Source organism: Mauremys mutica, chromosome 1, assembly GCF_020497125.1.
Source record: "Mauremys mutica isolate MM-2020 ecotype Southern chromosome 1, ASM2049712v1, whole genome shotgun sequence".
Lineage (NCBI taxonomy): Eukaryota > Metazoa > Chordata > Testudines > Geoemydidae > Mauremys > Mauremys mutica.
The window spans coordinates 327395903-327418796 of record NC_059072.1 but is presented as its reverse complement, the minus strand read 5'-3'; the positions used below and the strand labels follow the sequence as shown (position 1 = coordinate 327418796).

General features: G+C 42.6%; 2 protein-coding genes across 5 annotated transcripts in view; one reads left to right on the top strand and one right to left on the bottom strand.

Annotated features, from left to right (window-relative positions):
* ATM (ATM serine/threonine kinase) overlaps positions 1–12069 on the top strand; it is a 111929-nt gene extending 99860 nt beyond the window's left edge. The window contains exons 61-64 of the mRNA XM_045018371.1: positions 6991–7054; positions 7949–8085; positions 8209–8383; positions 11562–12069. Of these exons, the coding sequence (XP_044874306.1) occupies positions 6991–7054; positions 7949–8085; positions 8209–8383; positions 11562–11687 (502 nt within the window). The 3' untranslated portion in view covers positions 11688–12069. The remainder of the gene's footprint in view (positions 1–6990; positions 7055–7948; positions 8086–8208; positions 8384–11561) is intronic.
* A 7443-nt stretch (positions 12070–19512) lies between these two features.
* C1H11orf65 (chromosome 1 C11orf65 homolog) overlaps positions 19513–22894 on the bottom strand; it is a 29085-nt gene continuing 25703 nt past the window's right edge. For all 4 annotated transcript variants that reach the window (XM_044982802.1, XM_044982795.1, XM_044982810.1 and 1 more), the window contains one exon: positions 19513–19952. In XM_044982802.1, coding sequence (XP_044838737.1) covers positions 19771–19952 — 182 coding nt within the window. In that variant the 3' untranslated portion in view covers positions 19513–19770. The remainder of the gene's footprint in view (positions 19953–22894) is intronic.

The window sequence follows — 22894 nt, the reverse complement described above, 5'->3', positions numbered from 1 at the left end:
ATTAGGCTAGGTGTGGATGCAAATCGAACTTACTAACTCCGGGAGCTATCCCACAGTGCACCACTCTGTTGACGTTCTGGACAGCAGTCCAAGCTTGGATTCTCTGACCAGCCACACAGGAAACGACCCGGGAAAATTTGAATTCCTTTTCCTGTCTGGGCACTTTGAATCTCATGTCCTGGTTGGACATCGGGGCGAGCTCAGCAGCACCTGCAACGATGCAGAGCTCTCCAGCAGAGGAGTCCATGCAATCCCAGAATAGAAAGAGGTCCCCAGCATGGACAGACCGTGAAGTCCTGGATCTGATCGCTGTGTGGGGCGATGAGTCTGTGCTTTCGGAGCTGCGCTCCAACAAACGGAATGCAAAGACCTACGAGACGGTCTCCAAAGCCATGAGAGACAGAGGATACAGCCGGGATACAACGCAGTGCCGCGTGAAAATCAAGGACCTGAGACAAGGCTACCAAAAAGTCAGAGCGGCAAACGGACGCTCCGGAGCACAGCCCCAGACATGCCGCTTCTACGAGGCACTGCATGCCATTCTAGGTGGGTCTGCCACCACTGCCCCACCAGTGACCGTGGACTCTGAGTATGGGATAGTGTCGAGGGGCAGTTCCTCGGCGATGTTCGCCGATGGGGAAGATGAGGAAGGGTTTGTGGAGGACGACGAGGCGACAGCGCTTACAATACCGCTTTCCCCGACAGCCAGGATCTCTTCATCACCCTCACAGAGATCCCCTACCAACCCTCCCCGGCCGTTAACCCGGACTCAGAATCAGGGGAAGGATCAGTCGGTAAGTGCTATAAACATGGAAACATTTATTTTTTAAAAAACAGGAATAAAAAATATGTAAAAACTATATAAAAACTTTTCCTTATATAAAACTATATAAAGAGAAGGTCCACACATATAGGGATGGAACAGAAATCCTCCTGGGACAGTTCCACGAAGCTCTCGGAGAGCAGCTCGAAAAGTCTCCGCAGGAGGTTCCTGTGGAGAGGTGCCTTATTTGGTGCTCCATGGAAGCACACTCTTCCGCGTCAGGCCATCCTAATGTACAGCGGAATCATTGCCTCCACCAGCATTGCAGCGTACTGTCCTGGTCTGTGCAGGGATTCGAGCAGCATCCTCTCTCTCTCTCTCCGAGTGACCCGCCTCAGGGTAATCTCGTTCGGCGACTGCTGCATCTAATTAGGGCAATTAGTGTACTGTTACTATTGTGAATGCTTGACTTTTACTTTGCATAGCAATGACCTTCGTTTAACAGCCACGTGTTGGAGGCCACAGAGGAAAAGCATACAGTGATCTTTTCCATGCACAGCCGCGAGGGGCTGGAACAGGGTCAGACTTTATGCTTTACAGATTGCCTTCAGCGGGAGGGCACAGCTATCCATTAACTGTTAAGCAGCCTATAGTGTAGTGCTTACCAGGCCTGGCTGCTACACGGATTCAGCTGTACCGCCCCGCTTGTCCGATCTCCTGTGCAAGACCGCAGCCAATGAAAGCGTATTCCGAAATCTCGAACTTGTCCTGAGAGCTCGTGAGACTAGGTGCCCTGTATGGTCTTGTTCACAGAAACTGACTAGACTGTGTTCAGTGTTCGCAAACATGTATCTTTTCAAGGAAATCACTTCCTTTTTCCCATCACACAGCTGCGGGTCTTTCACGAACTGCCCCGGCATCCCCCTCACAGAGGCTGGCGCAGATTAGGCGGCGAAAGAAAAAGACTAGGGACGACATGTTCTCGGAACTGATGGCTTGCTCCAGAGCCGAGGCGGCCGAGCAGACACAGTGGAGGGAGACCCTATGTCAGCACCAGCGCTCACACAGCGAACGGGAGGGCAGGTGGCGGCAGGAAGACCAGCAGGCGACTCAAACGCTGCTTGGGCTAATGAGGGAGCAAACGGACACGCTCCGGCGCCTTGTAGATGTTCTGCAGGACCGCAGGCAGGAGCAGAGAGCCCCCCTGAACTGTATCTGCAACCGCCTTCCCCCGCCACAAAGTCCTGTCCCCCCCTCACCAAAAATCACAAGAAGGAGGGGCGCTAGGGGCCGTGAAAACTGTCACTCCACCCCAGCAGAGCGCTCATGTACCAAACAGCTCTCATTCCCTAAAGTATGAGAAGTGCTTCCCTTCCTGGATCACCCAGTCCCAAATCCAAGTTTCATCCCCCCACTGTGTAGTTGAATATTAAAAGTAGTTTGTTGTTATTCACTGTTTCCGTCACGTTTTCCTTGTCAGAAGACTTTGTGTGAAGTGGGGGGAGGGGTTTTTTAATTGCATAGGACAGCCTCCATTACCAGGGTACAGACTTGGGGGCAGGATCAACAGCAGGACACACACAGACTGCAGTCACTAGGCACCAGGGTCATTCTGGGAGGTGAATGCTGCCCCGGATCAGTTTGTGAGGTGTATGCTGCCCCAGGGTCCTAGCGCCTGACAGCCACAAATGGCAAGGCAGGCCGCCCTTACCATGCCCTTCCCCCCTAGCCACGAGCCTCTCCGATGCCCTGAGCCCCAGCAAGAGCCCTCATCCACGGACACATACTCACCCTTCCCACACACCCCTCACCCCTTCCTACGGCCCAACCCCCAGTCCAGAGCCTGCATCCAAACTCCGTCCCAAAGACGGCACCCCTCACCCCTTCCTGCAAACCCACCCCTTCCTGCACACCCACCTGCAACCGTCCTCCCCCCAGAGACCGCTGTAGGAGCAAGAGCCTGTCATTCCTCTAGTGTAGAAGCAGTCTGGACATCAGTGCACACCGTACCCACCACAGTCCGCGTCCATGTTTCAACCCTTGAACAGGAATTCATAATTAAAGAAAACTTTATTAATAATCAGTGTTCCATTAAAGTTATTTTAAAACGTATGTTGGAAGGGGGGAAACCTGGAGAACGGGGTATGTAACCGCAGATCGAAGTCAACAGTCACTGAAACAGGCTCAGGTTCACCTTCTCTGTAAACCACATGGAGAGTCATAGGTTACCCTGCTCTCCGAGGAACCTATCTTTCAAAGCCTCCCGGATGCACAGCGCTTCCCGCTGGGATCTTCTATCGGCACGGCTGTCTGGCTGAGCGTAATCAGCAGCCAGGCGATTGGCCTCAACCTCCCATCCAGCCATAAAGGTCTCCCCCTTGCTCTCACAGAGATTGTGGAGCACACAGCAAGCAGCAATAACAACGGGGATATTTTTTTCGCTGAGGTCCGAGCGAGTCAGTAAGCTCCGCCATCTCCCCTTGAGACGTCCGAAAGCACACTCCACCACCATTCTGCACTTGCTCAGCCGGTAGTTGAAGAGTTCCTTCTCACTGTCCAAGGCGCCTGTATAGGGCTTCATGAGCCAGGGCATTAGCGGGAAGGCTGGGTCCCCGAGGATCACTGTAGGCATCTGCACATCCCCAACCGTTACTTTGTGGTCCAGGAAGAAAGTTCCTGCCTGGAGGCGTTTAAACAGACCAGAGTTCCTGAACACACGCGCGTCATGAACCTTGCCCGGCCACCCGACGTAGATGTTGGTAAAACGTCCCCTATGGTCCACCAGTGCTTGCAGCACCATAGAAAAGTAGCCCTTTCGGTTAATGTACTCACTGGCCTGGTGGGGCGGTCCCAGGATAGGGATGTGAGTCCCATCTATAGCCCCACCGCAGTTTGGGAATCCCATCACGCCGAAGCCATCTATGACGACCTGGACGTTTCCCAGGGTCACTACCTTTGAGAACAGTTGCTCAACGATTGCGTGGGCTACTTGAATCACAGCAAGCCCTACGGTAGATTTGCCCACGCCAAAGTGGTTCGCTACTGACCGGTAGCTGTCTGGCGTTGCAAGTTTCCAGAGGGCTATGGCCACTCGCTTCTGCACAGTCAGGGCTGCTCGCATCCGGGTGTCCTGGCGCTTCAGGGCAGGGGACAGCAAGTCACAGAGTTCAAGGAAAGTGCCCTTACGCATCCTGAAGTTCCGCAGCCACTGTGATTCATCCCAGACTTGCAGCACTATGCGGTCCCACCAGTCCGTGCTTGTTTCCCGGGCCCAGAATCGCCGTTCCACACCATGAACGTGACCCATTGCCACCATGATCTCCACTGCGCGGCGTACCCTGCTTTGTGAGAGGTCTGCGCCACTCTGTGACTTCCTGTCCTCACCGCGCTGCCGGAGCCTCCTCGCCCGATTTCTCAGCAGCTGACTGTGGAAGAGGTGGACGATAAGGTGCGAGGAGTTGACAACGGCCATAAGTGCAGCGATGATCGCAGTGGGCTCCATGCTCGCAGTGCTGTGGCGTCCGAGCTGTAAACGACCAGAGAAGGGCGCGAACAGATTTCCCGCCGGCGCTTTCAAGGAGAGAGGGCGGGAGTGACGGTTCAATGATGACAGTTACCCAAAACCACCCTCGACACATTTTTTCACCCAGCAGGCATTGGGGGCTCTACCCAGCATTCCAGTGGGCAGCGGGGACTGCGGGAACTGTGGGATAGCTTCCCACAGTGCAACGCTTCCAAAGTCGACGCTGGCCCCGTTACTGTGGACTCAGACAGTCGAATTAGTGTATTTAGTGTGGATACACAACTTCGACTTCATAAGGTCGATTCCACAAATTCGAATTAAGTAGATTCGAAATAGTCTTGTAGTGTAGACGTACCCATAATGTTAGAAACCCCTCCCTCCCCTGCATCTAGAAATGAGACCAGACATCCTTTACCAAGGTCCTATCCCCCATCCAACCCATTTATATTTGACAGCTTAGCTGTTGGGACAGAACTATTAATCGGGCTTGCACTATCCTCCAAAGTGAATGGGAGCTTACTCTTCTTCAGGAAGCTTGAACACGAAAGGTCTAACCTGAATCTGGGTAAAGTTTATCTTGTGGTATCAAGGGAAAACAAAAACCCCAAGAACCCTGCTACCCCGCTTTTCTGGATTTTCTTCAGGACAGTCTGATCTCAGAAGGTAAACAGGCTCTTGCTGACTAGTATTTAGATGGGAGGCTCCCTAGGAACATTGGGTGTTCCTCAGCACCCAGAGTCTTAAGAAACAGGTGGTAATAGTCACAGCAAGGCTCAGGTCGCAAGTTACACACCAATACCCATGCAATAGGTAACATGACCAATTAGTGATCAGAGGAACAGACCAGTTCAAACTGGATACTCCTGCAAAGGATTTATATCCCCTGTTCAAATGAAGAACAGCTTTTGAAGCCAATGCAGAGAATTGCTCACCCAAGGTCAAAACAGACATGGCTCTGGGCATAATTTTATCACCTCTGTAAAAAGTTCCAGAGATCCAAAACTTTATTGTCCTGGCAGGGCTCATCATAGCTAGTTATTTCCAGTGGCTGGGATTGCTGGTGCCATGCCTTGGCTTCATCGCTTGAGTGGATTCCTCAAAATGCACCTCTAGACATTCCTTTTGGGGATATGGAACCACACACCTGATGCAGTGCAAAATTGTCTCATTCTCAGGTCACATCTGAATGTCCCTTTGTGGGCAGCTGAATACAAACAACATGCAATCTATGATCCAGTTTTCACCCTGGAGCCTTTCATGCTCACAGTGGAAGCAAGATTCATTTGTGTGGGGAGGGGTCCATACCTGGAAAACAAATCTCCAAAATCTCAGCGTACACATCCTTGTAGTTCACTTTGACAGCTCTGTCAGTGGCATGTCTGACCTAAGACCACAAACATGGCCACATAGGATCAGACCAGCAGTTCGAGTCTAGTAAACTGTCTATGACAATGACCAGTCAGTATGTAGGCATCTGAGAGCAATGGGGGAAAAGTGTATGAGCTTCATCAAAGGAAGACTTGCAAAGTTAAGTGTCCATTCCCCTACAGAGACATCTTTTAATAAGAAGATACTACTGGGCTGGTTCAGCTTTTGACATATTGAAACTGTCTTCATTCCATACAACCTCAGAAAAATCCTCCATATCTTTTGGCTCAGAACAATCTCAAACCAAGACCTATTCACACAGTGCAGCCAAGAAGATATGAGCAGCATCATTATCAGGAGGCGCTGGAGACGGATTGGCCATGTGCTTCAGATGGAAACCGATTCCCTCACCAGAATAGCATTAAGATGGGCACCTGAACGCAAGTGAAAATGAGGCCACACAAAAACAACATGGCGAAGAGCTGTGGAAGCTGAGCTGAAAAACCTGGGACACAGCTGGGGAACCATTGAAAGCCTTGCCAGAAACAGACAAGAGTGGAGGAGCTACATCACTGCCCTAAACACCAGAGCGTAATGGGAACATGATGATGATGACTGGGTTGGTTCCCAGATAACTTCTTAGTTTATATTGCTTTCTTTATATGGGGGAACAGCCATTCTTGCCTATTATTTTACTATAATAGTTAAAAATCTGTTCTCCTTTTGTCCCTACTTCTGTGATTCGCTGCTTACTACTTCCCATTAGTGATGAATGAGGTGACATGCAACAAAACGAGAAATTTCTTACCTGCTAATCGTCTTGCTGTTAGCAGTTTCTCTCCTCATTCAACCCTCCCTGGCAGTTTGGTAAGTGACTGGAATACAAACTGATTTTTTTGTCTAATAGGACACTTAGACATATAATTGTGTTAAGGTTAATTAATGTATCAGGTTTTTGTTAAGTTGTTGCTAATAAGCGGTTGCTGGAGTGTTACTACAGTTTAGGAAGAACTTGTCTGGTGGCCTGAGCGGAAGTTCGTGGCTAGTCTTGAAGCCTCCATCAACAACATTGGGCTGTCTACAAATTCACAGGTGTGGGACATTAGCCCATTAGTGAAGAATGGAGAGAGAAGCTGCTAACAGAAAAATTTTATCAGGTCAGAAATTCCTCAGTCATTTTCTAAAATGGAAGCTTCAGTGAGGATAATCTTGTGGTAAAATAATCTCTGAGAAGGGTATGAATACCAGTTGTTTAAATGATAGAAAAATACTCTTTGGTTTTACTAAAATGGGAGAAAATCCAAGAATGTGCTTTTAAAAAAAAAAACTTTTGTAGATGCTGTGAGAAGACTATGGCTGTTATGAGAAATTCCCAAGAAGCTTTGCTGACTATCGTGGAGGTAAATTTTTCTTCATGCTTCCTGATGGAAAACTGAAAGAAAACTTTTAATTCCCTGCCTTCATATATACAGACTGGAATGTTATGACTCTTACTGTCAGCTACAAATGAATATTTGTAACAAGCTTTTTCACGTTGTAGTTCCATTGCATTTTCCAGAATTACTCATGCATGTAGCTTTTTCAAAACAGTCACCAGCTCACATTGCTGTGGTAACCGTTTCAGGCATATAAATTGTTAAAATAAATTGCCTGTCATTCAGTATCCAGAAACTTCCAGTCAGAGAGAAATATAGCATTCCTACCAGGACCAATGCCATGGGAATTAAATCTCTTTTATACAGTACTTTCAGTAGACAAAATGTTGTGATTTCATGCAGTGTAATAGAAAATATCAGTTTGGGTATTTTGCCCTGGCAACATGATGTTATTTTTAAAGAACATAATATTCAAGGCACAGCCATAAAACAATGCTAATACAAACCAAACACTCAGCAAAATAAGAGAAACAACAGTGTTTTGCTACACAAGCTTCTTAATAATTTGAAAATTAAAAAGGAATTTAAAAAGAAGCATTAGATTATGTACTGAAAACCAATAGCAATATTTAATTGTTAAATATAATGACATTTTAATTGTAGAGATGGGCCAATGCAGCAAAATTTGGATAGGATCAGAAGTTCTCCAATGTCTGGGGATGGTCAGAGGCGCAGGGTTTTGATTCTGGACCATGTCTGCTTAACTGAGACATTCTGATTCTACTGGATTGTGCCAAATAAGAGGATCTTACCCACGTGTCTAGCATGGACATCAGTTTTATTTATCTCTTCCTTTTAGGGCATTGAACTAGTTGTAGTTTAAAACTTAATTTAAACAGATAATTCTTTCCTATGTAGGTGCTGCTCTATGATCCTCTCTTTGACTGGACCATGAATCCTTTGAAAGCATTGTATTTGCAACAGAGACCAGAGGATGAGGCTGACATCAACTCCACACTCAACACCAGTGATCAGGAATGTAACAGAAAAGCCAGGTAAGAGATGCTTCTTTATTTCTTGCCTTGGATTTTATACTTTTCTCTTCTTACCCAAAATTGTTCATCCTATTTGGGCTCCATGTGTAATCTGATTATTTGTCATTTTTATTTTGCTATCAGAGATGACCAGAGTTTTAACAAAGTTGCAGAACGTGTCCTGATGAGGCTTCAGGAGAAGCTGAAAGGTGTAGAGGAGGGAACAGTGCTCAGTGTGGGAGGACAGGTGAACCTTCTCATACAGCAGGCCATGGATCCCAAAAACCTCAGTCGGCTCTTTCCAGGGTGGAAGGCCTGGGTATGATCTTGGAGTATCCAGTAGGTTTTAAAGAGTGAATAGGAAACCTGTTTGATTTTGGGGGAGGAGTGGCTGGGTCAGCATTTCATATTGATGTTTCTTAATGGAAATACTGTATCAGAATCAACTGTGTAGATTATAAAGCAGTAGTACTGAAACAAGCGTTTAATTTTTAAATGATTTTTATCAGATTATATTGTTGATTTCCAGAACTGTGTTCACCATACACAAAACCCCAAGTGCAGTATTCTGGTGTTCCTATACCATACCAAACAAATCTTGTGACCTTCCAAGAATAGATACTTTTTGCTTGCAATGAGATGGCATATACAGTGTTCTTGCAAAACCTTTTAAAAACATTCATCTAATCTTGGATATCAGTTAAGCATCTAGAGCTTGATTTGTGTAACATTTACAGACTATATTATTACCTCTACTGAATGAATGATTTGTAAGCTAAAAGACATTGAATAAGTCACTTAAATGTGTTACAAAAGAAGAAGAAACACTGTATCTTAAAGCTGATGTTGAAGTGATACTGGACAAAACGACAAAAAGGGAAATGTTAAATATAAAAGTTTAGCGCTAAAAATAATTTCATATCCAATGAACCGATAGGTTCTTGTGTATTATATAGCCTAATTATACAGCTGATGATGAGAAAATGGGACACTATTGCACAGTATTTTCTAGAGAAATGATCTTTGAGACAAGTATAATATAGTGCTGCTTTTTGTGCTGCTGTAGCTTAAATTGTTTTGACACTTTCCTTGTATAAACCATGATTTTTAGCGTTTTAAGCAATGACATTAACTTTATCTCCAGCTCACCTATTAAAATATCCTGGCCTGAAATTTGACATACAGGGTCTAGCTCAAGAGCAAACACTCTTTTGATACCTGAAATAAATGTGCTTGGAGGCTTTAAAGTTATATTTTGAATGCACAACTTGTTTATTGAGTCTGTGCAGTTTTACTAGTTACATTTCATTGCTTGCCACTTCGTAATATATGAAACTGCCTGCTTTGGTAAGACAGTCAATAAGCATGTGCAATAGGGAAATCTGTTGAGTCCATAGTGTCCATGTTATGCCTTTTAAAATCCTTCCTGAAATATTTTTTGTTTTATTTAAAAAAGTACAAATAAAAGATACAAAGTCTGACAAAATTCAACACAATCCTTAATATGGACTTTCTGCCTTTCTCATAGCAGTGTAAGTTAATGGTGGAGTGTTGGCCTAATTTAGCATTTCACTGACTTTAGTTTGCCTTATTTTTGCCATTTCATTGTAATTTTAAATTGTATTTTTTCTACAGTCATTTTATTCCAGACTGCTGGTAGAAATTAAGATAAGTCTTTTTTAGTTTGGTGATGCTGCAACCACACATTTCTGTTAGATGCAAGGTGGGTGAGGTAATATCTTTTATTGGACCAACTTCTGCTGGGGAGAGAGACAAGCTTTCTAATATACATTTCTCACACCTGAAGAAGAGCTCTGTGTGGCTTGAAAGCTTGTCTCTCACCAGCAAAAGTGGGTCCAAGAAAAGATATTACCTCACCCACCTTGTCTCTCTAATATCCATACATTTATATTGACACTCATCAGTCTTGGATTCAGCATTAAAATTACATCCTGGGTTTCCTACTCTAGAGAGTAAGGGAAGAGTGAAATTGACTTCCTTTAGGGCGACGGTAGTTTGTAGCTACACCTCAGAATTAAACATGTCTAATGGGACATGTACCCCACTATACTGTAGTATTAATGACATCATCTAGGAAAAGGAGAAGGGTCTTGGCATGCACCTGTGGGTTGGCAAGCAGGAGGACACTGAGCAAAAAACCTTTGGCCAAGATTTTCAAAAATAGGTGCCTAAAGTTAGGCTGCTAAATAAGTGTGACCTGATTTTCAAATGTACTGAGTGACTTTAGTGGGAGCTGCTGGATGCTGAGCACTTAAGAATGTCAGGTAACTTATCTAGAAGTCTAAATATGAAATTAACTTTAGGCACTTATTTTTGAAAATCCGGGCTATTGATTTAACGGCCTGCAATTTTGTCACTATTCCTCTAAAAAACACCAAAATCACTGTAAGGGACTCACGTTTAATTGGACCAGGGTTTTAGCTCCTATTACATGTATAGATTTAGCACATAAGTGTTTGGGTAAACTCTATCCCGACTGCACCTGTTATGGAGAATCCCCTCGAAAGGGACACTGTCAACTAGGTAGGCTCAACATTTAGGTTTTGTGTTAAAATAAATCATCAATCTAATATGAATAAACTGTTCATTAATTTTTAGCTTCAGAGATGGGCTAAACATTCCCCTATAGTGTTGTGTGAACTCAGTGTGCATGAGGACCAGAAAATGAAACTAATCAATCTGTTTTCATTGCCCACACTGCATTAATGGCAAAAAATAAATGTATATAAATTATGTATGCTTTCATTATTTATAATGGAAGATGATGTATTAACTTTACATTAACAACGTTACTTTTGTGGAGGAATACCTAATTAAGTGATGTTAATGTGTGATACACTAGCATTTATTCTGAGGACTCAGTTGTTACACTATCCTTGTTAAACTAATTACAGTGAATTTACCAGTGTCAAGCCACAGTACTCCATGCCACCCAACAGAGACCCTTTAAGCATTGAGCTTTCTTTCGGTTTTTGTATGTTGCAGTAGTTCTCTTTTTAAAAGTAAGAACTGGAAAAGTGAATATTCTAAACTGTATATTTTTGAGCCACATGCCTGGATTTTCCTTTGTATATGAGACACCCAGAAAAGACCTTTAATAAATACATGAAGTGCGAATGGCATTTTGTTCTGAATAATGGTTAGGCAGAAACTGAAGTGCAGTAGCATTGAAGCTAAGGTAGATTAATATCGAAGAGCCATATACATTTACTATATTAGTAAGGTAAAAATATGTGAAGCCATGTTATATTGCATTTTTTTATATTCTAGTATTTCCCTGGAGAATGTTAATTGTTATGTGCTTGAAAAATGTGATGAATTTTTTATAGACTGTTTCTAAGGAAAATATTAGGCCTTTGTGAGCATATGATATGAAGGGAAGGGTTGTTTTTTTTTAATAGATTTAGATTTATATTTTTTTAAAGCCAGTGACAACTTTGTTGCATATGTAAAATGAATTATTGGTGTTTATGCAGTTTCAGTTGGACAAGTGTCCAACTTCAAATCTCAGCAAAGAGGCCACAGATTTCAATGGACTGTGGAGACTGAACCTACCATTTCTACCACTAGAGAAGATTTCTCCAGGACAGCGATGGATCTAAGTTGGCAGGGTAGTGTGGGGAAGCCAGGCTGTTTGGAGAAAGTGAAGACTTCAGTCTCCATAACTGTCAAACTGGAACCTTTCATGATGTCTAATGACCAACAACACACACTTTCTAATTAATTTCCCAGTAGTTATGAAGTGAGTTATATTGCTATGGAACTTTGGGCTTAAAGAATACATATTAGAATACACATCTGATTTCACCACAAAAAACTCTTTGCTTAAAACCGAGAAGTTGTGAATTCATAAAATGTATTTTATGTTTGCATGTGGTAATGCATGATATTGTATTTTCTGTATGAATATTAATCTTCTGTACCTGCAAGAGCTATAACGCTTCCATGAAAAAATTTCAATAAAGATATCATTGTTAGCAATGATTGCTAAGACTGACGTAGTGAAATTCAATTGCGTGACTGTTAAAAGTTGAAGATATATGTTTTTATTATTACTTTTGCGGCTCAAAGCCTGAACCTAGTGTAAGCTTCTGCAGTGTTGTCTTGTAGACAACCTGAAACAAAGACTTTGAAAGGTATGAACTCCCCTTGCTCCACTGATTTATTGAATGTTGATACCAAAACCTAATGATGATATTTAAATTAACTAAACTGATCATTTTAGCAGGGGCAAGGGAGTGAAGACGGGCTGCTAACAGGGAGTTTCGCAAGGGAATTCTCCAGGTGAAGTAGGAGAAAATGGGGTAAGTGGCTGTCTGTAGTGTGTGTTTGTGTTTGGGTGTTACTTGCTGTGCGCTGAGCTTGTGTTTGTCTGTTTGTTTTGGTTGTTTGAAGGACCGTGTGCTGTGGCTGGCAGTTGGAAACTATGAGGTTCAAAGTAAGGTTTGAAAGCTAGAAGCCTCTGCTAATTGGCTGAGCCTTAGTCAGTGGGCGGGGCTATCAAGAAGGCCAGGGCTTTATAAAGCAGTGCGCAAGCAACCAGGGGCTGCTAACAACAGGGGCGGCTCTACCTTTTTGGCCGCCCCAAGCAGTCATGCGCGGGAGGCGCCCCAGAGCCGCGGGAGCAGCGGACCTCCCGCGGGCATGACTGCGGAGGGTCCGCTGGTCGCGCGGCTCGGCTGGACCTCCCGCAGCTGCGGACGGTTCGCAGGTCCAGCGGCTCCGCTTGAGCTGCCGCAGTCATGCCTGCAGGAGGTTCAGCCGAGCCGCGCGACCAGCGAACCGTCCGCAGTCATGCTTGCGGCAGGTCCGGTCTTCCCGGGGCTCCGGTGGACCTCCCGCAGGCGTGACTGCGGCAGGTCCGCCGGCCCAGCCTGCCGCCCCCCCCGGGAAAGGGCCGCCCCACGCGCGTGCTTGCCGCGCTGGGGTCTGGAGCCGGCCCTGGCTAACAGGGAGTTTCACAAGGGAGTGTGGAAGGGGAATGGGAAGGGGGCAAGGTTCATTTGCTGTTTTTTAACACCTGTAAACTAAACTACATTCAAAACTTCTTGATTTAAACAAAACCTTTTCATTAACTAGGTAGCTGCAGGAGACAATGCAGGCAGAAGCCCAGCAGCAGAGTGGGGGCTATCCAGTTTATTGCGCTGAGTGCAGCATGTATGATTACCTGCCCTGTGGGCGGGTGGCATATATGTGCATTTGGTGTAAGGAGCTCCTGGCCCTCAGAGACCGCATACGGGCTTTGGAGGCAGAGTGGCGGAACTGGGGGAGCTAAAGTAGGCAGAGAGGTATGTTGATGAGGCTTTCCGGGACACTGTAGAGTTGTCCCACCTCCGGTCAGACAGGCCCTGTGCTGTTGAGGAGGATGAAAGGCCCAGGGAAGCAGAGCAGTCAACGGGAGCAGAGGGAAACGTTCCCGTAGTTGGGACCCTCCTTCCAGATGGTGTTAGGGTATCCTCTCTCACTGAGGTTACCTCTCTGGGGGAGGGAACTCCAGTTACTAGGAAAAGGCAGGTGTTAGTACTGGGAGATTCAATCATTAGAAACATAGATAGCTGGGTTTGTGATGACTGGGAGAACCGTATGGTGACTTGCCTGCCTGGTGCGAAGGTTGCGGATCTCTCGAGGCATTTGGATAGACTTATGTGTAGTGCTGGGGAGGAGCCGGTGGTCGTGGTACATGTAGGTACCAATGACATAGGGAAGGGTAGGAGAGACATCCTGGAGGCCAAGTTTAGGCTGCTAGGGAAGAGACTGAAATCCAGGACCTCTCTGGTGGCATTCTCAGAAATGCTCCCAGTTCCACACGCAGGGCCAGGTAGGCAGGCAGAGCTTCAGTCTCAATGCGTGGATGAGATGATGGTGTAGAGAGCAGGGGTTTAGATTCATTAGGAACCAGGGAAACTTTTGGGATGGGGGGAGTCTATACAGGAGAGATGGGCTCCACCTAAACCAAAGTGGAACCAGACTGCTGGCACTTAACATTAAAAAGGTCGCAGAGCAGTTTTTAAACTAGGAAATGGGGAAAGCCGACTGTTGCAGAGGAGCATGTGGATCGGACAGAGACTTCTCTTAGAGGAGAGTCTATTGATAGAGATTCTCTAGGTTATAGTCAGGAGCAGAGGATGGAAGAGGATAATGTAAGGGCCAGATCAGACGAGAAACGTTCACATAAGAATCGGACACATAGAAAAGGGCAGACAAATAAACAGTGACAAGTTTTTAAAGTGCTTGTACACAAATTTCTCGATACTTTAAATGACTGCTTCTTGGAGCAGCTGGTATGGGAACCGACAAGGGGAGAGGCAACTCTCGATTTAGTCCTGAGTAGAGCACAGGGGCTCATCCAAGAGGTAACTATAACAGGACCGCTTGGAAATAGTGACCATAATATAATAACATTTAACATCACTGTGGTGGGAAGAACATCTCAACAGCCAACACTGGCATTTAATTTCAAAAAGGGGAACTATGCAAAAATGAGGGGGTTAGTTAAACAGAAATTAAAAGGTACAGTGACTAAAGTGAAATCCCTGCAAGCTGCATGGATGCTTTTTAAAGACACCATAATAGAGGCCCAACTTAAATGTATACCCCAAATTAAGAAAAAGTAAAAGAACTAAAAAAGAGCAACCATGGCTTAACAACCATGTAAAAGAAGCAGTGAGAGATAAAAAGGCATCTTTTAAAAAGTGGAAGTCAGATCCTAGTGAGGTAAATAGAAAGGGGCATAAACACTGCCATATTAAGTATAAAAATGTAATAAGAAAAGCCAAAGAGGAGTTTGAAGAACGGCTAGCCAAAAACTCAAAAGGTAATAACAAAATGTTTTTTAAGTACATCAGAAGCAGGAAGCCTGCTAAACAACCAGTGGGGCCCCTGGATGATCGAGATACAAAAGGAACGCTTAAAGACAATAAAGAAATTGCGGAGAAACTAAATGGATTCTTTGCTTCCGTCTTCACAGCTGAGGATGTTAGGGAAATTCCCAAACCTGAGCCGGCTTTTGTAGGTGACAAATCTGAGGAACTGTCACAGATTGAAGTGTCACTAGAGGAGGTTTTGGAATTAATTGATAGCTAATGTAACACCAATATTAAAAAGGGCTCTAGAGGTGATCCCGGCAATTAAAGACCGGTAAGTCTAACGTCAGTACCGGGCAAATTAGTTGAAACAACAGTAAAGAATAAAATTGTCAGACACATAGAACATAAATTGTTGGGCAAAAGTCAACATGGTTTCTGTAAAGGGAAATCATGTCTTGCTAATCTATTAGAGTTCTTTGAAGGGGTCAACAAACTTGTGGACAAGGGGGATCTAGTGGACATAGTGTACTTAAATTTCCAGAAAGCCTTTGACAAGGTCCTTCACCAAAGGCTCCTATGTAAATTAAGTTGTCATGGGATAAAAGGGAAGGTCCTTTCATGGATTGAGAACTGGTTAAAAGACAGGGAACAAAGGGTAGGAATAAATGGTAAATTCTCAGAATGGAGAGTGGTAACTAGTGGTGTTCCCCAAGGGTGAGTCCTAGGACCAATTCTATTCAACTTATTCATAAATGATCTGGAGAAAGGGGTAAAAAGTGAGGTGGCAAAATATGCAGATGATACTAAACTGCTTATGATAGTTAAGACCAAAGCAGACTGTGAAGAATTTCAAAAAGATCTCACAAAACTAAGTGATTGGGCAACAAAATGGCAAATGAAATTTAATGTGGATAAATGTAAAGTAATGCACATTGGGAAAAATAACTCCAACTATACATACAATATGATGGGGGCTAATTTAGCTACAACGAATCAGGAAAAAGATCTTGGAGTCATTGTGGATAGTTTTCTGAAGACGTCCACACAATGTGCAGAGGCGGTCAAAAAAGCAAACAGGATGTTAGAAATTGTTAAAAAGGGGATAGAGAATAAGACGGAGAATATATTATTGCCCTTATATAAATCAATGGTACGCCCACATCTTAAATACTGCATGCAGATGTGGTCTCTTCTCAAAAAAGATATAGTGGCACTAGAAAAGGTTCAGAGAAGGGCAACTAAAATGATTAGGGGTTTGGAACGGGTCCCATATGAGGAGAGATTAAAGAGGCCAGGACTCTTCAGCTTGGAAAAGAGGAGACTTGATAGAGGTATAGAAAATCATGAGTGATGTGGAGAAAGTAGATAAGGAAAAGTTATTTACTTATTCCCATAATACAAGAACTAGGGGCCACCAAATGAAATTAATGGGCAGCGGGTTTAAAACAAATAAAAGGAAGTTCTTCACACAGCACACAGTCAACTTGTGGAACTCTTTGCCTGAGGAGGTTGTGAAGGCTAGGACTATAACAGCGTTTAAAAGAGAACTGGATAAATTCATGGAGGTTAAGTCCATTAATGGCTATTAGCCAGGATGTGTAAGGAAGGGTGTCCCTAGCCTCTGTTTGTCAGAGGATGGAGATGGATGGCAGGAGAGAGATCACTTGATCATTACCTGTTAGGTTCACTCCCTCAGGGGTACCTGGCATTGGCCACTGTCGGTAGACAAGATACTGGGCTAGATGGACCTTTGGACCATTCTTATGTTCTTATGACCATGATTGGAAAAATTGGGAGCTGCTGTAGAGAAGGAATGCATAGAGAAGGGTGTGTTAAATATCTCGCTTTTATCACACAAGTATGACTTGGAATCAATTTACAGAAGTTGATGTATAAGACGAGTTATACCATATCTCCTACTTAGGTTAAATGGTCTAGATAATACATAGTCCTGCCATGAGTGCAGGGGTGTGTGTGTCTGTCTGTCTCTCTCTCTCTCTATATATATATATATACACACACACATCCCATCTGCCAAAGTGTTTGCAACCCCTCCCTTTACTATATATATATATATAATAGCTATAGAAAGTCCTGAAACAGATTACAGCCTATAAGTTGTTTTAATTGCCAAAACAATCTTTGGTTTATTCAGTGTTTCACCCGTTAGTCCAAGCAAAAGGTCAGCTTTTTTTGTCTCCCCCCCCCCCCCCGTTGTTTTGGAATGAATTCCTTAATGTAAGGTATAACAAGGGAAGTCTCACCCCACAAAAAAATCCTCTTGATAAACTTTGTAAAGGTTATTTAAGCGAAACTGTTTTGTTTTGATATTACAAACAGGCTAGGGGTTCTGCTATAGACCATGAAGTCAGGAGGAAGAAGTCAATGATGCACTTCTAGAACAAATATCCAAAACACAAGACCTGGTAGTAATGGGGCACTTCAGCTACCCAGTCATCTGTTGAAAAAGCAATACAACAAAATGCAAAAATCTAGAATACATTCTTGGAATGCACTGTGGACAATTTCATGTTTCAGAAGGTGGAAGAAGTAACCAGGAGGAGGAGCTGCAACAATTTTAGACTTGATATTGAATAACAGTGGGGAGTTGGTTGTGAATCTGAAGGTGGAAGGCAACTTGGGTGAAAGTGATCATGAAATGATACATTCATTGATTTTAAGGGAAGGAAGGAATGTGTGAGAGCAGCAGAATAGGGACAATGAACTTAAAAAAATAGACTTTAACAAACTCAGAGAACCAGTAGGTAAGGTCCTACAGAAAGAAAATCTAAGGGAAAAAGGAGTTCCGGAGAACTGTCAATATCTCAATGAGACCATATTAAAGGCACAACAGCAAACTATCCCAATGAGAAGGAAAGAAAGGAAGAATAGTGAGAAGCCAATATAGCCGTATTTGGAGTTCTTTAATGTCTGGAAATCAAAAAGGAATTCTACAGGAAGTGGAAACAGATTTTTCAGGATGAATACAAAACAATAGTTAAGTATGGATGGATGGAAAAAAACAGAAAGGTTAAGGCACAAAATGAGTTACACCTAGCAAGGGGCACAAAAGTCAATAAGAGGAGATTTTATAAATATATTAGGAGCAAGAGAAAGACAAAATAAAATGTAGGTCCATTACTTAGCAGGGAAGAAGGGTTAATAGATGACACCAAGAAGGCTGAGGTGTTTGTCTACTTTGCTTCAGTCTTCACTAAAAAGGTTAGTTATACCCAATGCTTAACACAGTACTGAGCAAACTAGTTGAAACTAAATTGTCAGACACAAAGATGAACATAATTTGTTGGGGAAGAGTCAACTTGGTTTATGTAAAGCAAAATCATGCCTCACTAATCTACTAGAATTCTTTGAGAGGGTCAACAAGCATGTGGACAAGGGGGATCCAGTGGATATAGTGTACTTAGATTTTCAGAAAGCCTTTGACAAGGTCTCTCACCAAAGGCTCTTAAGCAAAGTAAGCTATCATGAGATAAGAGGGAAGGTCCTCATGGATTGGCAACTGGTTAAAAGATAAGGAAACAAAGGTTAGGAAAGGTCAGTTTTCAGAATGGCTAGTGGTGTCCACCAGGGGTCTGTTCAGTCCTATTCAACATATTCATAAATGAGCTGGAAAAACGGGTAAACAGTGAGGTAGCAAAATTTGCAGATGATACAAAACTACTGAAGATATTTACGTCCCAGGCAGACTCTGAAGAGCTACAAAAGGATCTCAAAAAACTGGGTGACTGGGCAACAAAATGGCAGATGACATTCAGTGTTGGTAAATGCAAAGTAATGCACATTGGAAAGCATAATCCCAACTATCAATATAAAATGATGGGGTCTAAATTAGCTGTTACTACTCAAGAAAGAGATCTTGGAGTAATTGTGGATAGTTCTCTGAAAACATCCATTCAATGTGCAGCAGCAGTCAAAAAAGCTAACAATGTTGGGAATCATTAAGAAAGGGATAGATAAGACAGAAAATATATTGCCTCTACATAAATCCATGGAACACCCACATGTTGAATACTGTGGGCAGATGTGGTTGCCTCATCTCAAAAAAGAGATACTGGAATTGGAAAAGGTTCAGAAAAGGGAAACAAAAATGATTAGGGGTATGGAACGGCTTCCATATGAGGAGAGATTAAGACTGGGACTTCTCAGCTTGGAAAAGAGAAGCCTCCCCCCTCCCACCCGCCCCCCATTTTCAGGTAGGTTCAGACCAAGGTTAACATTTTCCATTCAGCCCTGCTCTGAAATGTAACTATTCAATAGCTGCTCTGCCTTCATAGCAGCAAATTCCATTGATACACTGTAGAATCTGCTGGGTTTTAGAACTCTGACTGTAACAGTGTGTGTCAAATAGAAGCAAGAAGATAGCATTGGGAAGTCACTTTAACCTTCAGTCTCTTCACTGCTAAAATGGGGGGTAATCCATAGCTAGCTCACAGGGGTACTGCAAGGCTTAATGGACTCGTAATTGTTTTCAAAACATTTTGAAGCTTAAAAGTCCTGGAAGTGATATGTATCGGTTGTAAGCATCCACTTTATATTAGAGTCTGGAAAAAAATCTATAGAAAGAACAAATCGCTATAATATTTGCTGAAGCATTTGGCATAATTATATTGTATAGAATGTAGGTGTTCTAGAAGAGGGAGAAAAGTAGGGGAGGTTATTATTAGCACATTATGACTGATTCAAACCAGTTTTGGATACTGTTGTAATTTGTTTTTATAGAGGAGAGAATCATGCAGCACATTTGTGTTTTACATGCAGATTTCTTGTTTAGTCAGCTCTAACTGCTGAAACTATAGCTCCATATCATATCAAATTGAAGTAGAGCAAAATAGTATTCTAATGAATAGGAGCAAAATTATCATTCAGAATTGTTACCCATTGGGAGATTACAAGGTGAGTTTAATGGTGTTATAAATGTCCCTGGCTTGAAGTCTGTTTCATTTAAAGGTAATGGATTAGGGGTTGGTGTTTCCTGGATGTTTCCATGGGGTAGCTGTGAGAATTCACATGGATCATGTTGTGATACAATAAACTGGAAACCTAAAAAAAAAAATTGAAATATAGGTCAGAAAAATCTGAGAGGTAATATAGATATTATTTAAACTAACTGTCCCACAGTCACACTTTGACCTATCATAATTCCTTTCTCTTTACAATATTCATACATTGTAACTTTAAAAAAAAACATATAACGCTGTTTTAAAATATCAAAGATTAAACTCAGAAACTCAGCACACTTGAACAACCCTGCTTAAAAAGTTCTGTTTGTGTTAGTGAGACTGAGGAAATTAGAGTGAACAAAAACAACTTTAGGAAACATGCTTTGCTAGCAGTGCTTTATTTTTTCTTTTATCCTGTACCACTGTTAAAAAAAAAATCAAATGCAAATACAGTCTAATTTCCCAACAATGAAAGAGATTCCCTTTTTCTCCCCTGCAAGAATAAACTGTGGGCCAAATTCTACTTTCCCAGTGGAGTAACTCATTAGTAACTCAACAGAGTTATTCTGGATTTACACAGTGCAAATGAAAGCAGAATTTGGCCCTTTATTTGTATCTTGGCCTTCTTTTGACGTGTCCCACCACCCTTCAATCTTCTGTGAGATAGTGCATATTAGTACAGCCCAGGCCACTGCATAATGTCTAAATAGAGTGTCATTGTGAGAGCTGCTTTGTCAAGATGGCCAATAAACAGAAGAGTGGTTCTTGCCTGACTTAACTAAGGCTTTGTCTACACACAACAGTTTTACAGATTTAACTAAAATTATTTTAAAATCAATTTTGTTGAATCAATTGAAACACCTGTGAGGGCACACATCAGCTTATAACTGGTTTATATCAATTTAACTTTGGATTCCCTGCTGCTTCAGCAACTGTGTTGTCTGTCACTGGAGCAGTGGTAGCATAACTGAAATATTTTTACATTGTTTTCTCTGATGACAGCATTACTGTTAATTAAAAATACTCAAGGCTTTTTATTTGCATTGTACAATCATTTTAATATTAGACATCAATTTTAGTAAATTACATTAAAAACCCCCACAATCCTGAGCTCTACCAGAATCAGTGGAAAAATCAATTTTTGTATACATTCCATTGCACTATCCAATGTCTCTTTACTAATGGCTAGATAATGCTGCCAGTACTAAAATGTCCTTGTAATTTCTAAACATTATAGATGACAATTTCCTAACTCAAAAAGTGTTGCAGCCATCACTGGAGGATTCTATATTAGACTTTGTCCTAGCAAATAAAGAGGAACCGATTACCAAACTAATGTAGCTTAGGTACAAGTGATTATGACTTGATCGCATTTATATTGTGCAAGCTGAATAAAATCCAGACCAGTAATATATATACAGAATGGGAAGAGACTGTCTGGAAAGGAGTACGGCAGAAAGGGATCTAGGGGTTATAGTGGACCACAAGCTAAATATGAGTCAACAGTGTGATGCTGTTGCAAAAAAAGCAAACATGATTCTGCGATGCATTAACAGGTGTGTTGTGAGCAAGACACGAGAAGTCATTTTTCCTCTCTACTCTGCGCTGGTTAGGCCTCAACTGGTGTATTGTGTCCAGTTCTGGGCACCGCATTTCAAGAATTATGTGGAGAAATTGGAGAGGGTCCAGAGAAGAGCAACAAGAATGATGAAAGGTCTTGAGAACATGACCTATGAAGGAAGGCTGAAAGAATTGGGTTTGTTTAGTTTGGAAAAGAGAAGATTGAGAGGGGACATGATAGCAGTTTTCAGGTATCTAAAAGGGTAAAATAAGGAGGAGGGAGAAAACTTGTTCATCTTAGCCTCTAAGGATAGAACAAGAAGCAATGGGCTTAAACTGCAGCAAGGGAGGTTTAGGTTGGACATTAGGAAAAAGTTCCTAACTGTCAGGGTGGTTAAACACTGGAATAAATTGCCTAGGGAGAGTGTGGAATCTCCAACTCTGGAGATATTTAAGAGTAGGTTAGATAAATGTCTATCAGGCATGGTCTTGACAGTATTTGGTCCTGCCATGAGGGCAAGGGACTGGACTCGATGACCTCTCGAGGTCCCTTCCAGTCCTAGAATCTATGAATACTTGGTGCTTTAATAGGGCCAATTTCACAAAGCTGAAAACAATTATGAGCTATCAGCTGAGAGGAAGAATTTAAATAGAAAAATGTGAATGATATTTGGGAATTATTTAAGAACACCTTACTAGAGACCCCAAAAGCCACAATCCCGCAACTGAGGAAGAAGGCTGTGCTGGTTAAAAAACAACCTGGTTTAGAGGGGAAGTGAAGACAGCTATAGAAAATAACATACAACAAATGGAAGAAAGGGAAAGTTGATAGTAATGAATATAAATCAGAAGTTAGAAATTGCAGAAAATTGATAAGGGAAGCCAAGGGACACAAGGAGAATTCCATGGGCAGCAGACTTAAGGACAATAAGGAGTTTTAAAAATATATTGGGAACAAAAATAATATTGACAATGGTACTGGTCCAGTACTAGACTGAAATGGTAGAATTATCAATAATAATTCAGAACAGGCAGAGGTGTTCAACAAATATTTGTTCTGTATTTGGGGAAAAAACAGATGATGCACTCTCATCATCTGGTAATAATAAAACTCTTTCCATTCCACTAGTATCACTGGAAAATGTTAAACAGAAGTTAGATATTTTTATATCAGCAGGTCCAGATAACTTGCATCAAAGAGTTTTAAAGGAGCTGGCTGAGGTGCTTGCTGCACCATTAATGCTTATTTTCACTAAATTTTGGAGCACTGGGGAAGTTCAAGAAGACTGGAAGAAAGCTAAAGTTGTGCCAATTTTTAAAAAGGATAATTATAGGCCAGCCAGTCTGACATCAATACCAGGCAAGATAATGGAGCACCTGATACCGAACTCAATTAACAATCAGCTAAAGGAGGGTAATGTAATTAATGCAAATCAACATGGTATCAACTAACTTGATATCTTTTTTGATGAGATTACACGT